The sequence below is a fragment of the Oncorhynchus nerka genome, linkage group LG3, assembly GCF_034236695.1.
Source record: "Oncorhynchus nerka isolate Pitt River linkage group LG3, Oner_Uvic_2.0, whole genome shotgun sequence".
NCBI classification, from domain to species: Eukaryota; Metazoa; Chordata; class Actinopteri; order Salmoniformes; family Salmonidae; genus Oncorhynchus; species Oncorhynchus nerka.
The window spans coordinates 10,148,879-10,170,814 of NC_088398.1; the positions used below are offsets into that span (position 1 = coordinate 10,148,879).

Genomic DNA, 21,936 nt, shown 5'->3' on the forward strand with positions numbered 1-21,936 from the left:
TGATGTACCCTGCCATAGCCTGCTTAGATGGTCTCTGCTGTACACTGCCATAGCCTGCTTAGAAGGTCTCTGCTGTACCATGCCATAGCCTGCTTAGTTGGTCTCTGCTGTACCATGCCATAGCCTGCTTAGATGGTCTCTGCTGTACCCTGCCATAGCCTGCTAAGCTGGGCTCTGATGTACCCTGCCATAGCCTGCTAAGCTGGGCTCTGCTGTACCCTGCCATAGCCTGCTTAGATGAGCTCTGCTGTACCCTGGCATAGCCTGCTTAGATGAGCTCTGCTGTACCCTGCCGTAGCCTGCTTAGTTGGGCTCTGCTGTACCCTGCCATAGCCTGCTTAGATGAGCTCTGCTCTACCCTGCCATAGCCTGCTTAGATGAGCTCTGCTGTACCCTGACATAGCCTGCTTAGATGAGCTCTGCTGTACCCTGACATAGCCTGCTTAGACCGTCTCTGCTGTACCCTGCCATAGCCTGCTAAGACCGTCTCTGCTGTACCCTGCCATAGCCTGCTTAGATGAGCTCTGCTGTACCCTGCCATAGCCTGCTTAGACCGTCTCTGCTGTACCCTGCCATAGCCTGCTCAGATGAGCTCTGCTGTACCCTGCCATAGCCTGCTAAGACCGTCTCTGCTGTACCCTGCCATAGCCTGCTTAGATGGGCTCTGCTGTACCCTGCCATAGCCTGCTTAGATGGTCTCTGCTGTACCCTGCCATAGCCTGCTTAGATGAGCTCTGCTGTACCCTGCCATGGCCTGCTTAGATGAGCTCTGCTGTACCCTGCCATAGCCTGCTAAGCTGGGGTCTGTTGTACCCTGCCATAGCCTGCTTAGATGGTCTCTGCTGTACCCTGCCATAACCTGCTACGCTGGGGTCTGTTGTACCCTGCCATAGCCTGCTTAGATGGTCTCTGTTGTACCCTGCCATAGCCTGCTTAGATGGTCTCTGCTGTACCCTGCCATAGCCTGCTTAGATGGTCTCTGCTGTACCCTGCCATAGCCTGCTTAGATGGTCTCTGCTGTACCCTGCCATAGCCTACTTAGCTGGGCTCTGCTGTACCCTGCCATAGCCTGCTTAGATGGTCTCTGCCGCCCTGCCATAGCCTGCTAAGCTGGGCTCTGATGTACCCTGCCATAGCCTGCTTAGATGGTCTCTGCTGTACCCTGCCATAGCCTGCTTGGATGGGCTCTGCTGTTCCCTGCCATAGCCTACTTAGCTGGGCTCTGCTGTACCCTGCCATAGCCTGCTTAGATGAGCTCTGCTGTACCCTGCCATAGCCTGCTTAGATGGTCTCTGCTGTACCCTGCCATAGACTGCTTAGATGAGCTCTGCTGTACCCTGCCATAGCCTGCTTAGATGAGCTCTGCTGTACCCTGCCATGGCCTGCTTAGATGGGCTCTGCTGTACCCTGCCATAGCCTGCTTAGATGAGCTCTGCTGTACCCTGACATAGCCTGCTTAGATGAGCTCTGCTGTACCCTGACATAGCCTGCTTAGACCGTCTCTGCTGTACCCTGCCATAGCCTGCTAAGACCGTCTCTGCTGTACCCTGCCATAGCCTGCTTAGATGAGCTCTGCTGTACCCTGCCATAGCCTGCTTAGACCGTCTCTGCTGTACCCTGCCATAGCCTGCTCAGATGAGCTCTGCTGTACCCTGCCATAGCCTGCTAAGACCGTCTCTGCTGTACCCTGCCATCGCCTGCTTAGATGGGCTCTGCTGTACCCTGCCATAGCCTGCTTAGATGGTCTCTGCTGTACCCTGCCATAGCCTGCTAAGCTGGGCTCTGATGTACCCTGCCATAGCCTGCTTAGATGGTCTCTGCTGTACCCTGCCATAGCCTGCTTGGATGGGCTCTGCTGTTCCCCGCCATAGCCTACTTAGCTGGGCTCTGCTGTACCCTGCCATAGCCTGCTTAGATGAGCTCTGCTGTACCCTGCCATAGCCTGCTTAGTTGGGCTCTGCTGTACCCTGCCATAGACTGCTTAGATGAGCTCTGCTGTACCCTGCCATAGCCTGCTTAGATGAGCTCTGCTGTACCCTGCCATGGCCTGCTTACATGAGCTCTGCTGTACCCTGCCATAGCCTGCTTAGATGGTCTCTGCTGTACCCTGCCATAGCCTGCTTAGATGGTCTCTGCTGTACCCTGCCATAGCCTGCTTAGATGAGCTCTGCTGTACCCTGCCATAGACTGCTTAGATGAGCTCTGCTGTACCCTGCCATGGCCTGCTTAGATGGCCTCTGCTGTACCCTGCCATAGCCTGCTTAGATGAGCTCTGCTGTACCCTGACATAGCCTGCTTAGATGAGCTCTGCTGTACCCTGACATAGCCTGCTTAGACCGTCTCTGCTGTACCCTGCCATAGCCTGCTAAGACCGTCTCTGCTGTACCCTGCCATAGCCTGCTTAGATGAGCTCTGCTGTACCCTGCCATAGCCTGCTTAGACCGTCTCTGCTGTACCCTGCCATAGCCTGCTCAGATGAGCTCTGCTGTACCCTGCCATAGCCTGCTAAGACCGTCTCTGCTGTACCCTGCCATAGCCTGCTTAGATGGGCTCTGCTGTACCCTGCCATAGCCTGCTTAGATGGTCTCTGCTGTACCCTGCCATAGCCTGCTTAGATGAGCTCTGCTGTACCCTGCCATGGCCTGCTTAGATGAGCTCTGCTGTACCCTGCCATAGCCTGCTAAGCTGGGGTCTGTTGTACCCTGCCATAGCCTGCTTAGATGGTCTCTGCTGTACCCTGCCATAACCTGCTACGCTGGGGTCTGTTGTACCCTGCCATAGCCTGCTTAGATGGTCTCTGTTGTACCCTGCCATAGCCTGCTAAGCTGGGGTCTGTTGTACCCTGCCATAGCCTGCTAAGCTGGGTTCTGATGTACCCTGCCATAGCCTGCTTAGATGGTCTCTGCTGTACCCTGCCATAGCCTGCTTAGATGGTCTCTGCTGTACCCTGCCATAGCCTGCTTAGATGGTCTCTGCTGTACCCTGCCATAGCCTGCTTAGATGGTCTCTGCTGTACCCTGCCATAGCCTGCTTAGATGGTCTCTGCTGTACCCTGCCATAGCCTGCTTAGATGAGCTCTGCTGTACCCTGCCATGGCCTGCTTACATGAGCTCTGCTGTACCCTGCCATAGCCTGCTTAGATGGTCTCTGCTGTACCCTGCCATAGCCTGCTTAGATGAGCTCTGCTGTACCCTGCCATAGCCTGCTTAGATGAGCTCTGCTGTACCCTGCCATGGCCTGCTTAGATGGGCTCTGCTGTACCCTGCCATAGCCTGCTTAGATGAGCTCTGCTGTACCCTGACATAGCCTGCTTAGATGAGCTCTGCTGTACCCTGACATAGCCTGCTTAGACCGTCTCTGCTGTACCCTGCCATAGCCTGCTAAGACCGTCTCTGCTGTACCCTGCCATAGCCTGCTTAGATGAGCTCTGCTGTACCCTGCCATAGCCTGCTTAGACCGTCTCTGCTGTACCCTGCCATAGCCTGCTCAGATGAGCTCTGCTGTACCCTGCCATAGCCTGCTAAGACCGTCTCTGCTGTACCCTGCCATAGCCTGCTAAGCTGGGCTCTGATGTACCCTGCCATAGCCTGCTTAGATGGTCTCTGCTGTACCCTGCCATAGCCTGCTTGGATGGGCTCTGCTAGCCATGCCTACTTAGCTGGGCTCTGCTGTACCCTGCCATAGCCTGCTTAGATGAGCTCTGCTGTACCCTGCCATAGCCTGCTTAGTTGGGCTCTGCTGTACCCTGCCATAGCCTGCTTAGATGAGCTCTGCTGTACCCTGACATAGCCTGCTTAGATGAGCTCTGCTGTACCCTGACATAGCCTGCTTAGACCGTCTCTGCTGTACCCTGCCATAGCCTGCTAAGACCGTCTCTGCTGTACCCTGCCATAGCCTGCTTAGATGAGCTCTGCTGTACCCTGCCATAGCCTGCTTAGACCGTCTCTGCTGTACCCTGCCATAGCCTGCTCAGATGAGCTCTGCTGTACCCTGCCATAGCCTGCTAAGACCGTCTCTGCTGTACCCTGCCATAGCCTGCTAAGCTGGGCTCTGATGTACCCTGCCATAGCCTGCTTAGATGGTCTCTGCTGTACCCTGCCATAGCCTGCTTGGATGGGCTCTGCTGTTCCCCGCCATAGCCTACTTAGCTGGGCTCTGCTGTACCCTGCCATAGCCTGCTTAGATGAGCTCTGCTGTACCCTGCCATAGCCTGCTTAGTTGGGCTCTGCTGTACCCTGCCATAGACTGCTTAGATGAGCTCTGCTGTACCCTGCCATAGCCTGCTTAGATGAGCTCTGCTGTACCCTGCCATGGCCTGCTTACATGAGCTCTGCTGTACCCTGCCATAGCCTGCTTAGATGGTCTCTGCTGTACCCTGCCATAGCCTGCTTAGATGGTCTCTGCTGTACCCTGCCATAGCCTGCTTAGATGAGCTCTGCTGTACCCTGCCATAGCCTGCTTAGATGAGCTCTGCTGTACCCTGCCATGGCCTGCTTAGATGGGCTCTGCTGTACCCTGCCATAGCCTGCTTAGATGAGCTCTGCTGTACCCTGACATAGCCTGCTTAGATGAGCTCTGCTGTACCCTGACATAGCCTGCTTAGACCGTCTCTGCTGTACCCTGCCATAGCCTGCTAAGACCGTCTCTGCTGTACCCTGCCATAGCCTGCTTAGATGAGCTCTGCTGTACCCTGCCATAGCCTGCTTAGACCGTCTCTGCTGTACCCCTGCCATAGCCTGCTCAGATGAGCTCTGCTGTACCCTGCCATAGCCTGCTAAGACCGTCTCTGCTGTACCCTGCCATAGCCTGCTTAGATGGGCTCTGCTGTACCCTGCCATAGCCTGCTTAGATGGTCTCTGCTGTACCCTGCCATAGCCTGCTTAGATGAGCTCTGCTGTACCCTGCCATGGCCTGCTTAGATGAGCTCTGCTGTACCCTGCCATAGCCTGCTAAGCTGGGGTCTGTTGTACCCTGCCATAGCCTGCTTAGATGGTCTCTGCTGTACCCTGCCATAACCTGCTACGCTGGGGTCTGTTGTACCCTGCCATAGCCTGCTTAGATGGTCTCTGTTGTACCCTGCCATAGCCTGCTAAGCTGGGGTCTGTTGTACCCTGCCATAGCCTGCTAAGTTGGGTTCTGATGTACCCTGCCATAGCCTGCTTAGATGGTCTCTGCTGTACCCTGCCATAGCCTGCTTAGATGGTCTCTGCTGTACCCTGCCATAGCCTGCTTAGATGGTCTCTGCTGTACCCTGCCATAGCCTGCTTAGATGGTCTCTGCTGTACCCTGCCATAGCCTGCTTAGATGGTCTCTGCTGTACCCTGCCATAGCCTGCTTAGATGAGCTCTGCTGTACCCTGCCATAGCCTGCTTACATGAGCTCTGCTGTACCCTGCCATAGCCTGCTTAGATGGTCTCTGCTGTACCCTGCCATAGCCTGCTTAGATGAGCTCTGCTGTACCCTGCCATAGCCTGCTTAGATGAGCTCTGCTGTACCCTGCCATGGCCTGCTTAGATGGGCTCTGCTGTACCCTGCCATAGCCTGCTTAGATGAGCTCTGCTGTACCCTGACATAGCCTGCTTAGATGAGCTCTGCTGTACCCTGACATAGCCTGCTTAGATGGTCTCTGCTGTACCCTGCCATAGCCTGCTAAGACCGTCTCTGCTGTACCCTGCCATAGCCTGCTTAGATGAGCTCTGCTGTACCCTGCCATAGCCTGCTTAGACCGTCTCTGCTGTACCCTGCCATAGCCTGCTCAGATGAGCTCTGCTGTACCCTGCCATAGCCTGCTAAGACCGTCTCTGCTGTACCCTGCCATCGCCTGCTTAGATGGGCTCTGCTGTACCCTGCCATAGCCTGCTTAGATGGTCTCTGCTGTACCCTGCCATAGCCTGCTTAGATGAGCTCTGCTGTACCCTGCCATGGCCTGCTTAGATGAGCTCTGCTGTACCCTGCCATAGCCTGCTAAGCTGGGGTCTTCTGTACCCTGCCATAGCCTGCTTAGATGGTCTCTGCTGTACCCTGCCATAACCTGCTACGCTGGGGTCTGTTGTACCCTGCCATAGCCTGCTTAGATGGTCTCTGTTGTACCCTGCCATAGCCTGCTTAGATGGTCTCTGCTGTACCCTGCCATAGCCTGCTTAGATGGTCTCTGTTGTACCCTGCCATAGCCTGCTTAGATGGTCTCTGCTGTACCCTGCCATAGCCTGCTTAGATGGTCTCTGCTGTACCCTGCCATAGCCTGCTTAGATGGTCTCTGCTGTACCCTGCCATAGCCTACTTAGCTGGGCTCTGCTGTACCCTGCCATAGCCTGCTTAGATGGTCTCTGCTGTACCCTGCCATAGCCTGCTTGGATGGGCTCTGCTGTTCCCTGCCATAGCCTACTTAGCTGGGCTCTGCTGTACCCTGCCATAGCCTGCTTAGATGAGCTCTGCTGTACCCTGCCATAGCCTGCTTAGTTGGGCTCTGCTGTACCCTGCCATAGACTGCTTAGATGAGCTCTGCTGTACCCTGCCATAGCCTGCTTAGATGAGCTCTGCTGTACCCTGCCATGGCCTGCTTACATGAGCTCTGCTGTACCCTGCCATAGCCTGCTTAGATGGTCTCTGCTGTACCCTGCCATAGCCTGCTTAGATGGTATCTGCTGTACCCTGCCATAGCCTGCTTAGATGAGCTCTGCTGTACCCTGCCATAGCCTGCTTAGATGAGCTCTGCTGTACCCTGCCATGGCCTGCTTAGATGGGCTCTGCTGTACCCTGCCATAGCCTGCTTAGATGAGCTCTGCTGTACCCTGACATAGCCTGCTTAGATGAGCTCTGCTGTACCCTGACATAGCCTGCTTAGACCGTCTCTGCTGTACCCTGCCATAGCCTGCTAAGACCGTCTCTGCTGTACCCTGCCATAGCCTGCTTAGATGAGCTCTGCTGTACCCTGCCATAGCCTGCTTAGACCGTCTCTGCTGTACCCTGCCATAGCCTGCTCAGATGAGCTCTGCTGTACCCTGCCATAGCCTGCTAAGACCGTCTCTGCTGTACCCTGCCATAGCCTGCTTAGATGGGCTCTGCTGTACCCTGCCATAGCCTGCTTAGATGGTCTCTGCTGTACCCTGCCATAGCCTGCTTAGATGAGCTCTGCTGTACCCTGCCATGGCCTGCTTAGATGAGCTCTGCTGTACCCTGCCATAGCCTGCTAAGCTGGGGTCTGTTGTACCCTGCCATAGCCTGCTTAGATGGTCTCTGCTGTACCCTGCCATAACCTGCTACGCTGGGGTCTGTTGTACCCTGCCATAGCCTGCTTAGATGGTCTCTGTTGTACCCTGCCATAGCCTGCTAAGCTGGGGTCTGTTGTACCCTGCCATAGCCTGCTAAGTTGGGTTCTGATGTACCCTGCCATAGCCTGCTTAGATGGTCTCTGCTGTACCCTGCCATAGCCTGCTTAGATGGTCTCTGCTGTACCCTGCCATAGCCTGCTTAGATGGTCTCTGCTGTACCCTGCCATAGCCTGCTTAGATGGTCTCTGCTGTACCCTGCCATAGCCTGCTTAGATGGTCTCTGCTGTACCCTGCCATAGCCTGCTAAGACCGTCTCTGCTGTACCCTGCCATAGCCTGCTTAGATGAGCTCTGCTGTACCCTGCCATAGCCTGCTTAGATGAGTCTCTGCTGTACCCTGCCATAGCCTGCTCAGATGAGCTCTGCTGTACCCTGCCATAGCCTGCTAAGACCGTCTCTGCTGTACCCTGCCATAGCCTGCTTAGATGGGCTCTGCTGTACCCTGCCATAGCCTGCTTAGATGGTCTCTGCTGTACCCTGCCATAGCCTGCTTAGATGAGCTCTGCTGTACCCTGCCATGGCCTGCTTAGATGAGCTCTGCTGTACCCTGCCATAGCCTGCTAAGCTGGGGTCTGTTGTACCCTGCCATAGCCTGCTTAGATGGTCTCTGCTGTACCCTGCCATAGCCTGCTAAGCTGGGCTCTGATGTACCCTGCCATAGCCTGCTAAGCTGGGCTCTGCTGTACCCTGCCATAGCCTGCTTAGATGAGCTCTGCTGTACCCTGGCATAGCCTGCTTAGATGAGCTCTGCTGTACCCTGCCGTAGCCTGCTTAGTTGGGCTCTGCTGTACCCTGCCATAGCCTGCTTAGATGAGCTCTGCTGTACCCTGCCATAGCCTGCTTAGATGAGCTCTGCTGTACCCTGCCATAGCTTGCTTAGATGAGCTCTGCTGTACCCTGACATAGCCTGCTTAGATGAGCTCTGCTGTACCCTGACATAGCCTGCTTAGATGAGCTCTGCTGTACCCTGCCATAGCCTGCTTAGATGAGCTCTGCTGTACCCTGACATAGCCTGCTTAGACCGTCTCTGCTGTACCCTGCCATAGCCTGCTAAGACCGTCTCTGCTGTACCCTGCCATAGCCTGCTTAGATGAGCTCTGCTGTACCCTGCCATAGCCTGCTTAGACCGTCTCTGCTGTACCCTGCCATAGCCTGCTCAGATGAGCTCTGCTGTACCCTGCCATAGCCTGCTAAGACCGTCTCTGCTGTACCCTGCCATAGCCTGCTCAGATGAGCTCTGCTGTACCCTGCCATAGCCTGCTAAGACCGTCTCTGCTGTACCCTGCCATAGCCTGCTTAGATGGTCTCTGCTGTACCCTGCCATGGCCTGCTTAGGTGGGCTCTGCTGTACCCTGCCATGGCCTGCTTAGATGAGCTCTGCTGTACCCTGTCATGGCCTGCTTAGATGAGCTCTGCTGTACCCTGACATAGCCTGCTTAGATGAGCTCTGCTGTACCCTGCCATGGCCTGCTTAGATGAGCTCTGCTGTACCCTGCCATAGCCTGCTAAGCTGGGGTCTGTTGTACCCTGCCATAGCCTGCTTAGATGGTCTCTGCTGTACCCTGCCATATCCTGCTACGCTGGGGTCTGTTGTACCCTGCCATAGCCTGCTTAGATGGTCTCTGTTGTACCCTGCCATAGCCTGCTAAGCTGGGGTCTGTTGTACCCTGCCATAGCCTGCTAAGACCGTCTCTGCTGTACCCTGCCATAGCCTGCTTAGATGGTCTCTGCTGTACCCTGCCATGGCCTGCTTAGATGGGCTCTGCTGTACCCTGCCATGGCCTGCTTAGGTGGGCTCTGCTGTACCCTGCCATGGCCTGCTTAGATGAGCTCTGCTGTACCCTGTCATGGCCTGCTTAGATGAGCTCTGCTGTACCCTGACATAGCCTGCTTAGATGAGCTCTGCTGTACCTTGCCATAGCCTGCTTAGGTGAGCTCTGCTGTACTCTGCTGAGCTGTGCTGGTGTTGTGTGGGTGTTAGTGGATCCTGATGAGATTGGGCATGGCCCTGCTCTCTCTAACCTGCCCTGGCACGACTTGTTATCTGATTATGCTGTAGTCTTTCTGTACCTTGGAGTATATGGCCGTGTCCATGACCTCTCCGTCTCTGTACCAGGTGATCTCGGCGGCAGGCTTGGCACCCGAGGCACGGCAGGTGAGGTTGTAGGGTGTGTGGGCCTTCACACGTATGATAGGACCCCCCTCCACCACCGGGTCTGTGGGGGGAACTACAGGGAGAGAAGGTGGAAACACAACGCATTCATGTTAGAGGAGAGAAACAACCCACCAAACTGAAAGCTCCTTTTACAGTACACAGCTTCTGAATGAGAGGAACATCTAGTGAGATTCATGTGATGTGTTAACGCTGCATCAATTCATCCACTGCACACAGAGAAAACAATATCCTTTCATCATCGTGTTGGTTCACGAGGTGTGTTTCTACTTTGTAGACTGGAATGGAAACCGACAACATTTGGCTTTGAGAAGAAAAAAAGAGAAGAGCTATTTCATTTTCCTTCTTAACATTGAGACTGGCATTAGTACTCTTTTACTCCCACTGCTGCCCAGTGATGTTTCATCTGAATTGCTTATTTGTTCATTTATTTGCATGGTTTCGCACACGCTGCCACCCCTGATGAAGGTGTCTATCTCCCCAGGCAATAACGGCAGGCGTAAACAGCAGCAGGCCTGCGCCCCGGTCTATCTCTCTCTCTTGCTCCCTCCGCTGAACCAATTTCTGTGTGTGTATCTGAATTGTCAGAGGTCCTTCCACCACCGCGGCCCGGACACTAATGGAATCCGAGTGCTAGGTGATTTTAATTTCCATGCCGACTCCCTTGGCCGCTCTCCCGCCGTTCACTCCTTTGAATGCGCCGGATTTTTTGGGTCTCATCTGGCTGCATTGATTTCCCCACACACACACACACACACACACACACACACACACACACACACACACACACACACACACACACACACACACACACACACACACACACACACACTCACCACGCACACACGCACACACACACACACACACACACACACGCACACTTCAAGACCCTAGCCTCTGTGAATCTGTGTTCTCGAAACAGGCCTACACACACACCCCGGTCCCTGCTTGATTTGCTCCTCTCTTAATGGGGACACTCTACTAGGTTTTAGGAAACAACATCTACCGCCTTTTCTGTCCACAAAGGCTCACGCTAACCAATCAAACAGTCCATCCTCGTCCACCTCCACTCTGTGCAGTGCGGGCGTTATGAAGCTGGGTTTGGGTGGGTGTATGTGATCTCTATTGACCGCGCTGCATTGTGCTCTTTCGAACTGCGCGTGGTCGTAGGAGCGGAGAGGAAGTGGATAGTGAGCGGAGCCCAACACTGAGTCAAGCCAATTAGAGCAGTGTTCTTCATCATGGGTCGTCAGAATTCACATGACCAGCCTTTCATTCGCTGCCTTTTCTTCTCCCCCTCGTCTCGCTGCTTAAACGAGCTCATAAAATGACAGAAACAAGCAGGGCAGTGGGGAGACAGTACAGTAGCCTAGCCTTGTTGTTGGTGCATAGAGCTGAGGCTCCAGTGTCTTCTGTAACTGTCTCTCTGCTTCGTTGGGTGTATTTCCCAGATCATCAGAGAGACGTTCAGTAAAGACTAATGAATATGCTGCTGCCTGTTCCCCCATCGGCCACCAGGTGCCAGCAGTGTTTCACTGTCTGGGAGTCCCACGAGGGGCCTCTCTCTCCCCTCTCACCCCCCTCCGCCATCCCTCTCTCCACCACCACCCTCCTCTCCCCACCTCTGGATGCCTGGTGAATATGTAGATCACTCACTTTGCGTTAATGTAAAAGCTGCCCCACGGTTGACAAATATTGTGACTCACTGTAAAATGTGCTAACTGTGCAGAACTTGACTTTTAAGTGTCCATGCAAGTCATTTGTGACTGCAGCAATCACATTATCCTAGACTTCCACAGTCTTGATTATCGATACTGAAGGAAAATAGTTTTTTTTGCTGGCTCTGTTGGGTTTGAAAAATATTTACAGGGCTGATATACGGCAGTAAGTACATTTTACAGGTGTTATTTGTGAAAGTTGATAACAGCAGGTGATGTCATAAATAGTTACAAGACATAGAAACTGTGTGTGTGTGTGTGTGTGTGTGTGTGCGTGCGCGCGTGCGTGTGTGCATGTGTGTGTGTGTGTGTGTGTGTGTGTGTCTGTCAGAACCATAATGGTGCTTAACAATCTCCCTCTGTAGAGCCAACCTGCAGATCAGGGTGTGTGTGCCCCTGTGTGTGCCCGTGTGTGTGTGTCCCTGTGTGTGCCCGTGTGTGTGTGTCCCTGTGTGTGCCCGTCTGTGTGTGTCCCTGTGTGTGCCCGTCTGTGTGTGTGTCTGTGTCCCTGTGTGTGCCCTTGTGCGGTGTGTGCAGCAGCTGTGTATCTTACCTAGAACAGTGAGCTTGGCTCGGTGGGAGCGCAGTCCGGCCTGCGTAGCCTGACACTCGTACACGGCGTCATCCGCCAGCTCTGCCGAGTCGATCATCAAGCTGTGCTCGCCTGATAGCGGGTCTCCCATTAAGGAGTAGCGTGTCCACCCTACATTAAGCCAACACAAGGAATACAGTGAGTCAGAGAATGGGAAAGAAAACAAGAAAACAAACCCAACAATCAACAGCAGAACAACAAACCCAAACCGGAATGAAAAGACTGCAAAATGAGCAGACTCACGCCACAAACAAACGCCAAGGGCCTTTAAGACATAAATGGAAATGGTGCTGCACCACCCCCGGTTAAGCACTGAGCCGTTCAGTTGGCTGAGCAGCGTGGGACTGGCTAGGGGAAGGCCACAGCTACATGTGAGACTGGGGCGTGAGGCGACTGACTGTCCTTTAAAGCACAGACAAAATCAAGATGTAGTGTCTAAGGTCAACCCCGAGCCTCATCCACCTTCCCACTAGTCCAGAACACAGCTGAATGTCAGCGCGTGACACCAGCCAATTGATTATCCACCTTGGTACAAAAGCCTCAAAATGCTAAACAACAAATTAAATGCTCTGTGTCTGTTTGTGGTAGAGAGGCTGTCTGCAGTATATTTGTTTCTCTCCACCTCCATTAATTTGAGTAGACAGACAGACAGAGAGCCAAGGCTTCCTAATGAGACCATGAATTGATCAGGGGGGAGAGAGAGAAGTAGGGGAGCTAGAGTGTGACAGAGAGAAAGACAAAGAGAAAGAGAGAGATGGGGGAGACAGAGAGAGGGAGGGTGGAGAGAGAGAGAGGGAGAGAGAGGGGGAGAGGGAGACAGAGAGAGAGGGGGAAGACAGAGCGAGAGAGAGAGAGAGAGAGAGGGGGAGAGGGAGACAGAGAGAGAGGGGGAAGACAGAGCGAGAGAGAGAGAGGGGAGAGAGAGGGGGAGAGGGAGACAGAGAGAGGGAGGGTGGAGAGAGAGAGAGGGAGAGAGAGGGGGAGAGGGAGACAGAGAGAGAGGGGGAAGACAGAGCGAGAGAGAGGGGGGCAGAGAGAGAGGCGGAAGACAGAGCGAGAGAGGTGGGGGAGACAGAGAGAGGGGGAAGACAGAGCGAGAGAGGGGGGGCAGAGAGAGGGGGAAGACAGAGCGAGAGGGGGGAGACAGAGAGAGAGGGGGAAGACAGAGCGAGAGAGGGGGCAGAGAGAGAGGGGGAAGACAGAGCGAGAGAGGGGGAGACAGAGAGAGAGGGGGAAGACAGAGCGAGAGAGAGAGAGAGAGAGGGAGAGGAGTAAGACACAGAGAGAGAGAGAGAGAGAGAGAGGGGGCAGAGAGAGAGGGGAAGACAGAGCGAGAGAGGGGGGGCAGAGAGAGAGGGGGAAGACAGAGCGAGAGAGAGGGGGGCAGAGAGAGAGGGGGAAGACAGAGCGAGAGAGAGAGAGAGAGAGAGAGGGAGAGGAGTAAGACACAGAGAGAGAGAGAGAGAGGGGGAGAGGGAGAGGGGGAAGACAGAGCGAGAGAGGGGGGGCAGAGAGAGAGGGGGAGGACAGAGCGAGAGAGGGGGCAGCAGAGAGAGGGGGAAGACAGAGCGAGAGAGGGGGGCAGAGAGAGAGGGGGAAGACAGAGCGAGAGAGGGGGAGACAGAGAGAGGGGGGGCAGAGAGAGAGGGGGAAGACAGAGCGAGAGAGGGGGGAGACAGAGAGAGGGGGCAGATAGAGAGGGGGAAGACAGAGCGAGAGAGGGGGAGACAGAGAGAGAGGGGGAAGACAGAGCGAGAGAGAGAGAGAGAGAGAGAGAGAGGGGGGGCAGAGAGAGAGGGGGAAGACAGAGCGAGAGAGGGGGGCAGAGAGAGAGAGGGGGAAGACAGAGCGAGAGAGGGGGGGCAGAGAGAGAGGGGAAGACAGAGCGAGAGAGGGGGGCAGAGAGAGAGGGGAAGACAGAGCGAGAGGGAGAGAGAGAGGGAGAGGAGTAAGACACAGAGAGAGAGAGAGAGGGGGCCAGAGAGAGAGGGGGAAGACAGAGAGCGAGAGAGAGAGAGAGAGAGAGGGAGAGAGAGGGGGAGAGGGAGACAGAGAGAGAGGGGGAAGACAGAGAGCGAGAGAGAGGGGGGCAGAGAGAGGGGGAAGACAGAGAGAGAGAGAGAGAGAGAGAGAGAGAGAGAGAGAGAGAGGGAGAGGAGTAAGACACAGAGAGAGAGGGGGGGCAGAGAGAGAGGGGGAAGACAGAGAGCGAGAGAGAGGGGGGCAGAGAGAGAGGGGGAAGACAGAGCGAGAGAGAGAGAGAGAGAGAGAGGGAGAGGAGTAAGACACAGAGAGAGAGGGGGGCAGAGAGAGAGGGGGAAGACAGAGCGAGAGAGAGAGGGAGAGGAGTAAGACACAGAGAGAGAGAGGGGGCAGAGAGAGAGGGCGAAGACAGAGCGAGAGAGAGGGGGGGCAGGAGAGAGGGGGAAGACAGAGCGAGAGAGAGAGAGAGGGAGAGGAGTAAGACACAGAGAGAGAGAGAGAGAGGGGGGGGGGGGGCAGAGAGAGAGGGGGAAGACAGAGAGCCAGACACACAGAGAGATGTTGGTCAGATCAGATGCATACCTGGCAGATCTCTTTCTCCACCCAGCGCCAGGCCGTCTTTGGTCCACTGCACCATTCCTCTGTACCCCACGATGACACAGGGCAGAGTCACCGATTGACCAGACACCACTACCTGGTCTTGGGGCTGCTGGGAAAAGTAGGCTGCTCGGGTAGCTGTTGGAAGAAGAGGGAGGTTTGATGAGTAACGTAATGATATAATCTAATAGAGATGCTTGAGCCAAATGCATGGCCATATTTAGCCAAGCCCCATAATGGACTGGCCTGTTCATTCTGTTGTTTACATGTTGCCATGTTGTTACATGGGGTGGATGGAGGAGGCTGAAAATATGTATTTTCTCATTAAAATGGTGGCTGAGCTGAGCAGGAAGAGTCAGCTGCCTCATGACTTATTTAACTCTTTCCCCAGACCATATGGCAGCCATCGCACGATGACACGAAACAAGCACACTGCGAAGGAGAGAAATCTGCCACTCTTTGGGGGAGCTTTTTGTTCAAATGGATGTTATACAATCAAAACTCCATTAAGTGTCCCGGGGGAAGCATCCGTCTGAGCCTGCTCAACGTCAACCAAGACACCTGCCTCTGTCTGTTCCATTGCTGTGTTTAAGGATGGGACACACACACACGGAACACACACACACACATGGAACACACAAACATACACGAACACACACACACACACACGCACTGAAAGCTGTTGGCTTGCCTTCACTCACACTCACTGGAATCCACACCCACACTCGCAACACACACACCTGCATCGCAACCCACACCTGCACACACACACACACACACACACACACACACACACACACACACACACACACACACATAAAGTTTGAATACGACTCCTTGTTTCCCACTGTTTGTGCCACGATGCTGGAGATTGAGTATTACAAACCCAACTGGCAGGGGAAGTAGATGGCTCCCCTCCAGAGGTAGAGCTAAACCATTGGGGGAGATATGAAGAGAGGAGAGGGCTGAGAGAGAACAGAGTTGGTTGGCTAAGTAGAGAAGAGAAGAGAAAGAGAGGGCTTTATCTTTCCTTTAAAAGAAAGAACCTTCCTTCATTTTTTTTATTTTCTCTCTCTCTCACCCCCCACCCCTCTTTCAATAGGAGAATGGGGGGCCAGGGGGAAGATAAAGAGGGCTCTATTCAGTCAGTGCTAAGCCCCTCTCCAATGGTTCTCTGGGTGGGAGTGCTTAAACAGACAGGCTGGGGGGGGGGGATTCTCCTGGGGAAAGAAAAGCTGGTGAAAGGAGGGCAACATACGGCGGCCAGAGACGCGCTATTGTCCTCTTGTCCCTCTCTTTTAATAGGCCTCTTCATTTCCAATCAATCCTGCTAAATGCAAGTTTAATAGCTTTTCAATAGCAGATATTGCCCCCCGAGGGAAGCTAGGAATTTCTCTCTCCTTCTCAACCCGCTCACCCCTCTCCTCTCTCCATCATTCTCTCTAGCTTTTCTTTCTTTTCAAAAGGGGGCTACCGAGGTTGGTTGGCGGTGTTTGTTCCCTACTCAATTATCCACTTCATCTAGGGCTGGACCAGGACCACTGACTGAACCCTGTTCTTCTCTTCCTCCCCCACTTCCCTAACCTCCCTCCCTCCAGTATAATCAGACCTGCCAAACAGTTAGCCCATCAGGAACGTGAATTCTCCATGGCTCAAGCCTTGCAGCTTGCAGCTCTCCTAACACCTACTGCTTTCCCACGTCTGCCCAAGCACTCTCCTCCTTTCTTCTCCTTTTAGGATGAGAAAGATGGAGAAATGGAAATAAAAATGGGAAGAAATGGAGAGAATCATGTATAATAGCAGTGAATATCACCAGGAAAGTCCACTAACCCCAATTCCCTTCATATTGCTAATGTGTTTAAATAAGCATATCAATCTGTGTGTGTATGGGCATGCAGGTGTATTGTTGTGTGTATATGTGTCTGTGTCATAGACTGCAGATCAAAGGAGTCCAATTTGAGTGTCAATGAGTAGTGAAATGTTTTCATGCTCAGGCTATTAAGCATTTGGTGAAGGCTGGCATTTTCTAGTCATGCCTTCAAAACGGCTGCTTTTATAGGCTGTCTGTCCCTAATGTTCCGCTTTTATGAGCTATATCCAGCATTTCCATAGGCCGCTCCGCTGGATGGCGCGTTGGGGATTTTCCTCTTTATGCTTGCTGCAGTATAAACATTGATTGCAATTAAGTATCTTGCCCACAGTACCTAAATGTTTACAATGGGCCATCCTTTATCACACTGGCAGGTTGTTAGAAATGGATTACATCTGTTACCTCTGTTACTCTCTCTCTGTCTCTCTTGGTCTCTCTCTCTTTCTGTCTCTCTTGGTCTCTCTCTCTCTCTTTCTGTCTCGGTCTCTCGGTCTCTCTCTCTCTGTCTCTCTGTCTCTCTCTCTTTCTGTCTCTCTTTCTCTGTCTCTCTTTCTCTATGTGTCTCTCTTTCTCTCTCTGTCTCTCTTTCTCTCTCTCTCTCTCTCTCTCTTTCTCTGTCTGTCTCTTTCTCTCTGTCCCTCTTTCTCTCTCTGTCTGTCTCTTTCTCTCTGTCCCTCTTTCTCTCTATCTCTCTCTCTCTCTGTTTCTCTCTCTGTCTCTCTCTCTGTCTCTCTCTCTTTCTGTCTCTGTCTCTCTTTCTCTCTGTCTCTCGTTCTCTCTCTGTGTCTCTTTCTCTCTGTGTCTCTCTTTCTCTCTGTCTCTCTCTCTGTCTCTCTTTCTCTCTGTCTCTCTCTCTTTCTCTGTCTGTCTCTTTCTCTCTGTCCCTCTTTCTCTCTATGTCTCTCTCTCTCTGTTTCTCTCTCTGTCTCTCTCTCTGTCTCTCTCTGTCGCTCTTTCTCTCTCTCTGTCTCTCTCTTTCTATCTCGCTCTGTCTCTCTCTCTCTCTGTCTCTCTCTGTCTCTCTCTCTGTGTCTCTCTCTTGCTTTCTTTCTCTCACATTTTCTCTCTTTTTCTCTCCCTTTCTCTTTCCTTCTTTCTCTCTCTCACACACGTTCACTCTCTCTCTCTCTCTCTTCTCTCACACACACACGTATGGGTATATTTTTATATATAGCCTGTGTGATATAGACTGACAAATTGCTTCACACCATGGAGTGATTCATTGCATTCCAAATTCCTTATTGAGAATGCTCAACAAAACATCTCCGCTGGCTAATGAGTCATTGCATATTCCTTTAATTCCTCCTTGCTGAATTAGCCAATTCCTTGACGGTGTATTAGCAGCTTAATTACATGAATACATTTCTGACAGGGGAGAGAGGGAGTAAAGGAGAGGACAGGAGGGGAGAGGGGCCGTGGGTGTGAAGTGGTCCTCGTGTGTTGCTGGACACACACGCACACACACACGCACACACACACACACACACACACGCACGCACGCACGCACGCACACACACACACACACACACACATTATTGAGGAGGTGTTGGTAATGACTGCCTGGTACTTTTCAAAAACAGGTAACACCTCTGACCTGTGTGTGTGTGTGTGTGTGTGTGTGTGCGTGCGTGCGTGCGTGCGTGTGTGTGTGTGTGCGTGTGTGTGTGCGTGTGTGTCCATCTCTCCAGTAACAAGGTCAAAACACACTTGGCCTGTTACATTTGAATCCCGATTTATTTAAACGGAATATAATTTCACGGCGGTGGATGCACATGGGAGGTTAGTGTGTGTGTGTGTGTGCCTCAGTGCGTGCCTGTGTGTATTTGTTGCAGCATAAATAGGGCAAGCAAATTGTATGTGATTGGAGGGCACATTTAGCAGTTACTTTGACATAGTGACTTTGCCTTCTCCGTCACACGGTCAGAGTTAAGTCCAGAACAGCAGGGCTGACATGGAGCATAACATATTAAAGAGCTTTGCAGTCCCCTGGCACCAGCCTTCCTCTCTCTCTGTGCCATCTGAACGGATAGGGAGGGAGGCACACTGCTGCTGATGGGGACAGGATGGACAGATGTCTCCAATGATCCGCTACTGGGCATCTGCACTGGGGACTAACATGGCCTTGATGGAATTATGGGGAAGTGTGTCTGTGTGGCACTTTGTGTGTGTGTGTGTCCTGTTCTTTTCTCAGTGCAGTCCAATTAAGTAGTGGATGTGACCTTTGGGTGCACTGGGGCTAACTACTGAAAGCAGCAAATCACTATAATCATAATCTTTCATGCCAACATAGCGGCCTGGCTAAAACAAGCTTGGAAGCCCTAAACCCCAAAAAAGGGATCTCGCACCACACACAACCACACAAACACACACACAGACACTTTATGTATATTTATCACTTAAGTGTCCTCGTCATGCTAGTGTAGGTTCCATGGACAACCAGGGAGACTCAACAGCCTACTTCAGCTACACAGGCTGCCCTTGGTTATACAGACACTTACAGTGTGTGTGTGTGTGTGTGTGTGTGTGTGTGTGTGTGTGTGTGTGTGTGTGTGTGTGTGTGTGTGTGTGTGTGGAGACTCAGGCTAAGAGGTTCTGAGCTCAGTAGATGAAGGAACAGTTTCTATTTCAGGATAATCTTGAGTGTTCTCTCTTCCCATCCACTGAAGTCCGGCTCTAGAGAGCACCGCCCCGATCTAACAGGCTCTATAAACATGAGCACTCTCAACTTGACTGGGCAATCTCCCAGTGGCAGTACCAGTGTTCTATGTCTCAGGGGTGTTGGTGTGGATATTCCACAGTACCAGTGTTCTATGTGTCAGTGGTGTTGGTGTGGATATTCCACAGTAGCAGTGTTCTATGTCTCAGGGGTGTTGGTGTAGATATTCCACAGTACCAGTGTTCTATGTGTCAGTGGTGTTGGTGTGGATATTCCACAGTAGCAGTGTTCTATGTCTCAGGGGTGTTGGTGTGCATATTCCACAGTACCAGTGTTTATGTCTCAGGGGTGTTGGTGTAGATATTCCACAGTAGCAGTGTTCTATGTGTCAGTGGTGTTGGTGTAGATATTCCACAGTGGCAGTGTTCTATGTGTCAGTGGTGTTGGTGTGGATATTCCACAGTGGCAGTGTTCTATGTCTCAGGGGTGTTGGTGTGGATATTCCACAGTGGCAGTGTTCTATGTGTCAGTGGTGTTGGTGTAGATATTCAACAGTGGCAGTGTTCTATGTGTCAGTGGTGTTGGTGTGGATATTCCACAGTGGCAGTGTTCTATGTCTCAGGGGTGTTGGTGTGGATATTCCAGAGTGGCAGTGTTCTATGTGTCAGTAGTGTTGCTGTGGATATTCCACAGTGGCAGTGTTCTATGTGTCAGTGGTGTTGGTGTAGATATTCCACAGTAGTAGTGTTCTATGTCTCAGTGGTGTTGGTGTGGATATTCCACAGTGGCAGTGTTCTATGTGTCAGTGGTGTTGGTGTGGATATTCCACAGTGGCAGTGTTCTATGTGTCAGTGGTGTTGGTGTAGATATTCCACAGTAGTAGTGTTCTATGTCTCAGTGGTGTTGGTGTGGATATTCCACAGTGGCAGTGTTCTATGTGTCAGTGGTGTTGGTGTAGATATTCCACAGTAGTAGTGTTCTATGTGTCAGTGGTGTTGGTGTGGATATTCCACAGTGGCAGTGTTCTATGTGTCAGTGGTGTTGGTGTAGATATTCCACAGTAGTAGTGTTCTATGTCTCAGTGGTGTTGGTGTGGATATTCCACAGTGGCAGTGTTCTATGTGTCAGTGGTGTTGGTGTAGATATTCCACAGTAGTAGTGTTCTATCTGTCAGTGGTGTTGGTGTGGATATTCCACAGTGCCAGTGTTCTATGTGTCAGTGGTGTTGGTGTAGATATTCCACAGTAGTAGTGTTCTATGTCTCAGTGGTGTTGGTGTGGATATTCCACAGTGGCAGTGTTCTATGTGTCAGTGGTGTTGGTGTAGATATTCCACGGTAGTAGTGTTCTATGTCTCAGTGGTGTTGGTGTGGATATTCCACAGTGGCAGTGTTCTATGTGTCAGTGGTGTTGGTGTGGATATTCCACAGTGGCAGTGTTCTATGTGTCAGTGGTGTTGGTGTAGATATTCCACAGTAGTAGTGTTCTATGTCTCAGTGGTGTTGGTGTGGATATTCCACAGTGGCAGTGTTCTATGTGTCAGTGGTGTTGGTGTGGATATTCCACAGTGGCAGTGTTCTATGTGTCAGTGGTGTTGGTGTAGATATTCCACAGTAGTAGTGTTCTATGTGTCAGTGGTGTTGGTGTAGATATTCCACAGTGGCAGTGTTCTATGTGTCAGTGGTGTTGGTGTAGATATTCCACAGTAGTAGTGTTCTATCTGTCAGTGGTGTGGTGTGGATATTCCACAGTGGCAGTGTTCTATGTGGCAGTGGTGTTGGTGTAGATATTCAACAGTGGCAGTGTTCTATGTGTCAGTGGTGTTGGTGTGGATATTCCACAGTGGCAGTGTTCTATGTGTCAGTGGTGTTGGTGTAGATATTCCACAGTAGTAGTGTTCTATGTGTCAGTGGTGTTGGTGTAGATATTCCACAGTAGTAGTGTTCTATGTCTCAGTGGTGTTGGTGTGGATATTCCACAGTGGCAGTGTTCTATGTGTCAGTGGTGTTGGTGTGGATATTCCACAGTGGCAGTGTTCTATGTGTCAGTGGTGTTGGTGTAGATATTCCACAGTAGTAGTGTTCTATGTGTCAGTGGTGTTGGTGTGGATATTCCACAGTGGCAGTGTTCTATGTGTCAGTGGTGTTGGTGTAGATATTCCACAGTAGTAGTGTTCTATGTCTCAGTCGTGTTGGTGTGGATATTCCACAGTGGCAGTGTTCTATGTGTCATTGGTGTTGGTGTAGATATTCCACAGTAGTAGTGTTCTATGTCTCAGTGGTGTTGGTGTGGATATTCCACAGTGGCAGTGTTCTGTGTCAGTGGTGTTGGTGTAGATATTCCACAGTAGTAGTGTTCTATGTGTCAGTGGTGTTGGTGTAGATATTCCACAGTAGTAGTGTTCTATGTGTCAGTGGTGTTGGTGTGGATATTCCACAGTGGCAGTGTTCTATGTCTCAGTGGTGTTGGTGTAGATATTCCACAGTAGTAGTGTTCTATGTCTCAGTGGTGTTGGTGTGGATATTCCACAGTGGCAGTGTTCTATGTGTCAGTGGTGTTGGTGTGGATATTCCACAGTGGCAGTGTTCTATGTGTCAGTGGTGTTGGTGTAGATATTCCACAGTAGTAGTGTTCTATGTGTCAGTGGTGTTGGTGTGGATATTCCACAGTGGCAGTGTTCTATGTGTCAGTGGTGTTGGTGTAGATATTCCACAGTAGTAGTGTTCTATGTCTCAGTCGTGTTGGTGTGGATATTGTGGCAGTGTTCTATGTGTCATTGGTGTTGGTGTAGATATTCCACAGTAGTAGTGTTCTATGTCTCAGTGGTGTTGGTGTGGATATTCCACAGTGGCAGTGTTCTGTGGCAGTGGTGTTGGTGTAGATATTCCACAGTAGTAGTGTTCTATGTGTCAGTGGTGTTGGTGTAGATATTCCACAGTAGTAGTGTTCTATGTGTCAGTGGTGTTGGTGTGGATATTCCACAGTGGCAGTGTTCTATGTCTCAGTGGTGTTGGTGTA

General features: G+C 52.0%; 1 protein-coding gene across 9 annotated transcripts in view; it reads right to left on the reverse strand.

Moving 5' to 3' along the window:
- The window catches only part of LOC115113959 (kin of IRRE-like protein 3), an 83,707-nt gene that overhangs the window by 34,155 nt on the left and 27,616 nt on the right, over positions 1–21,936 (reverse strand). For all 9 annotated transcript variants that reach the window (XM_065008235.1, XM_065008216.1, XM_065008223.1 and 6 more), the window contains exons 2-4: positions 14,379–14,531; positions 11,775–11,924; positions 9,401–9,558 (exon numbers count right to left, since the gene is read on the reverse strand). In XM_065008235.1, coding sequence (XP_064864307.1) covers positions 9,401–9,558; positions 11,775–11,924; positions 14,379–14,531 — 461 coding nt within the window. The remainder of the gene's footprint in view (positions 1–9,400; positions 9,559–11,774; positions 11,925–14,378; positions 14,532–21,936) is intronic.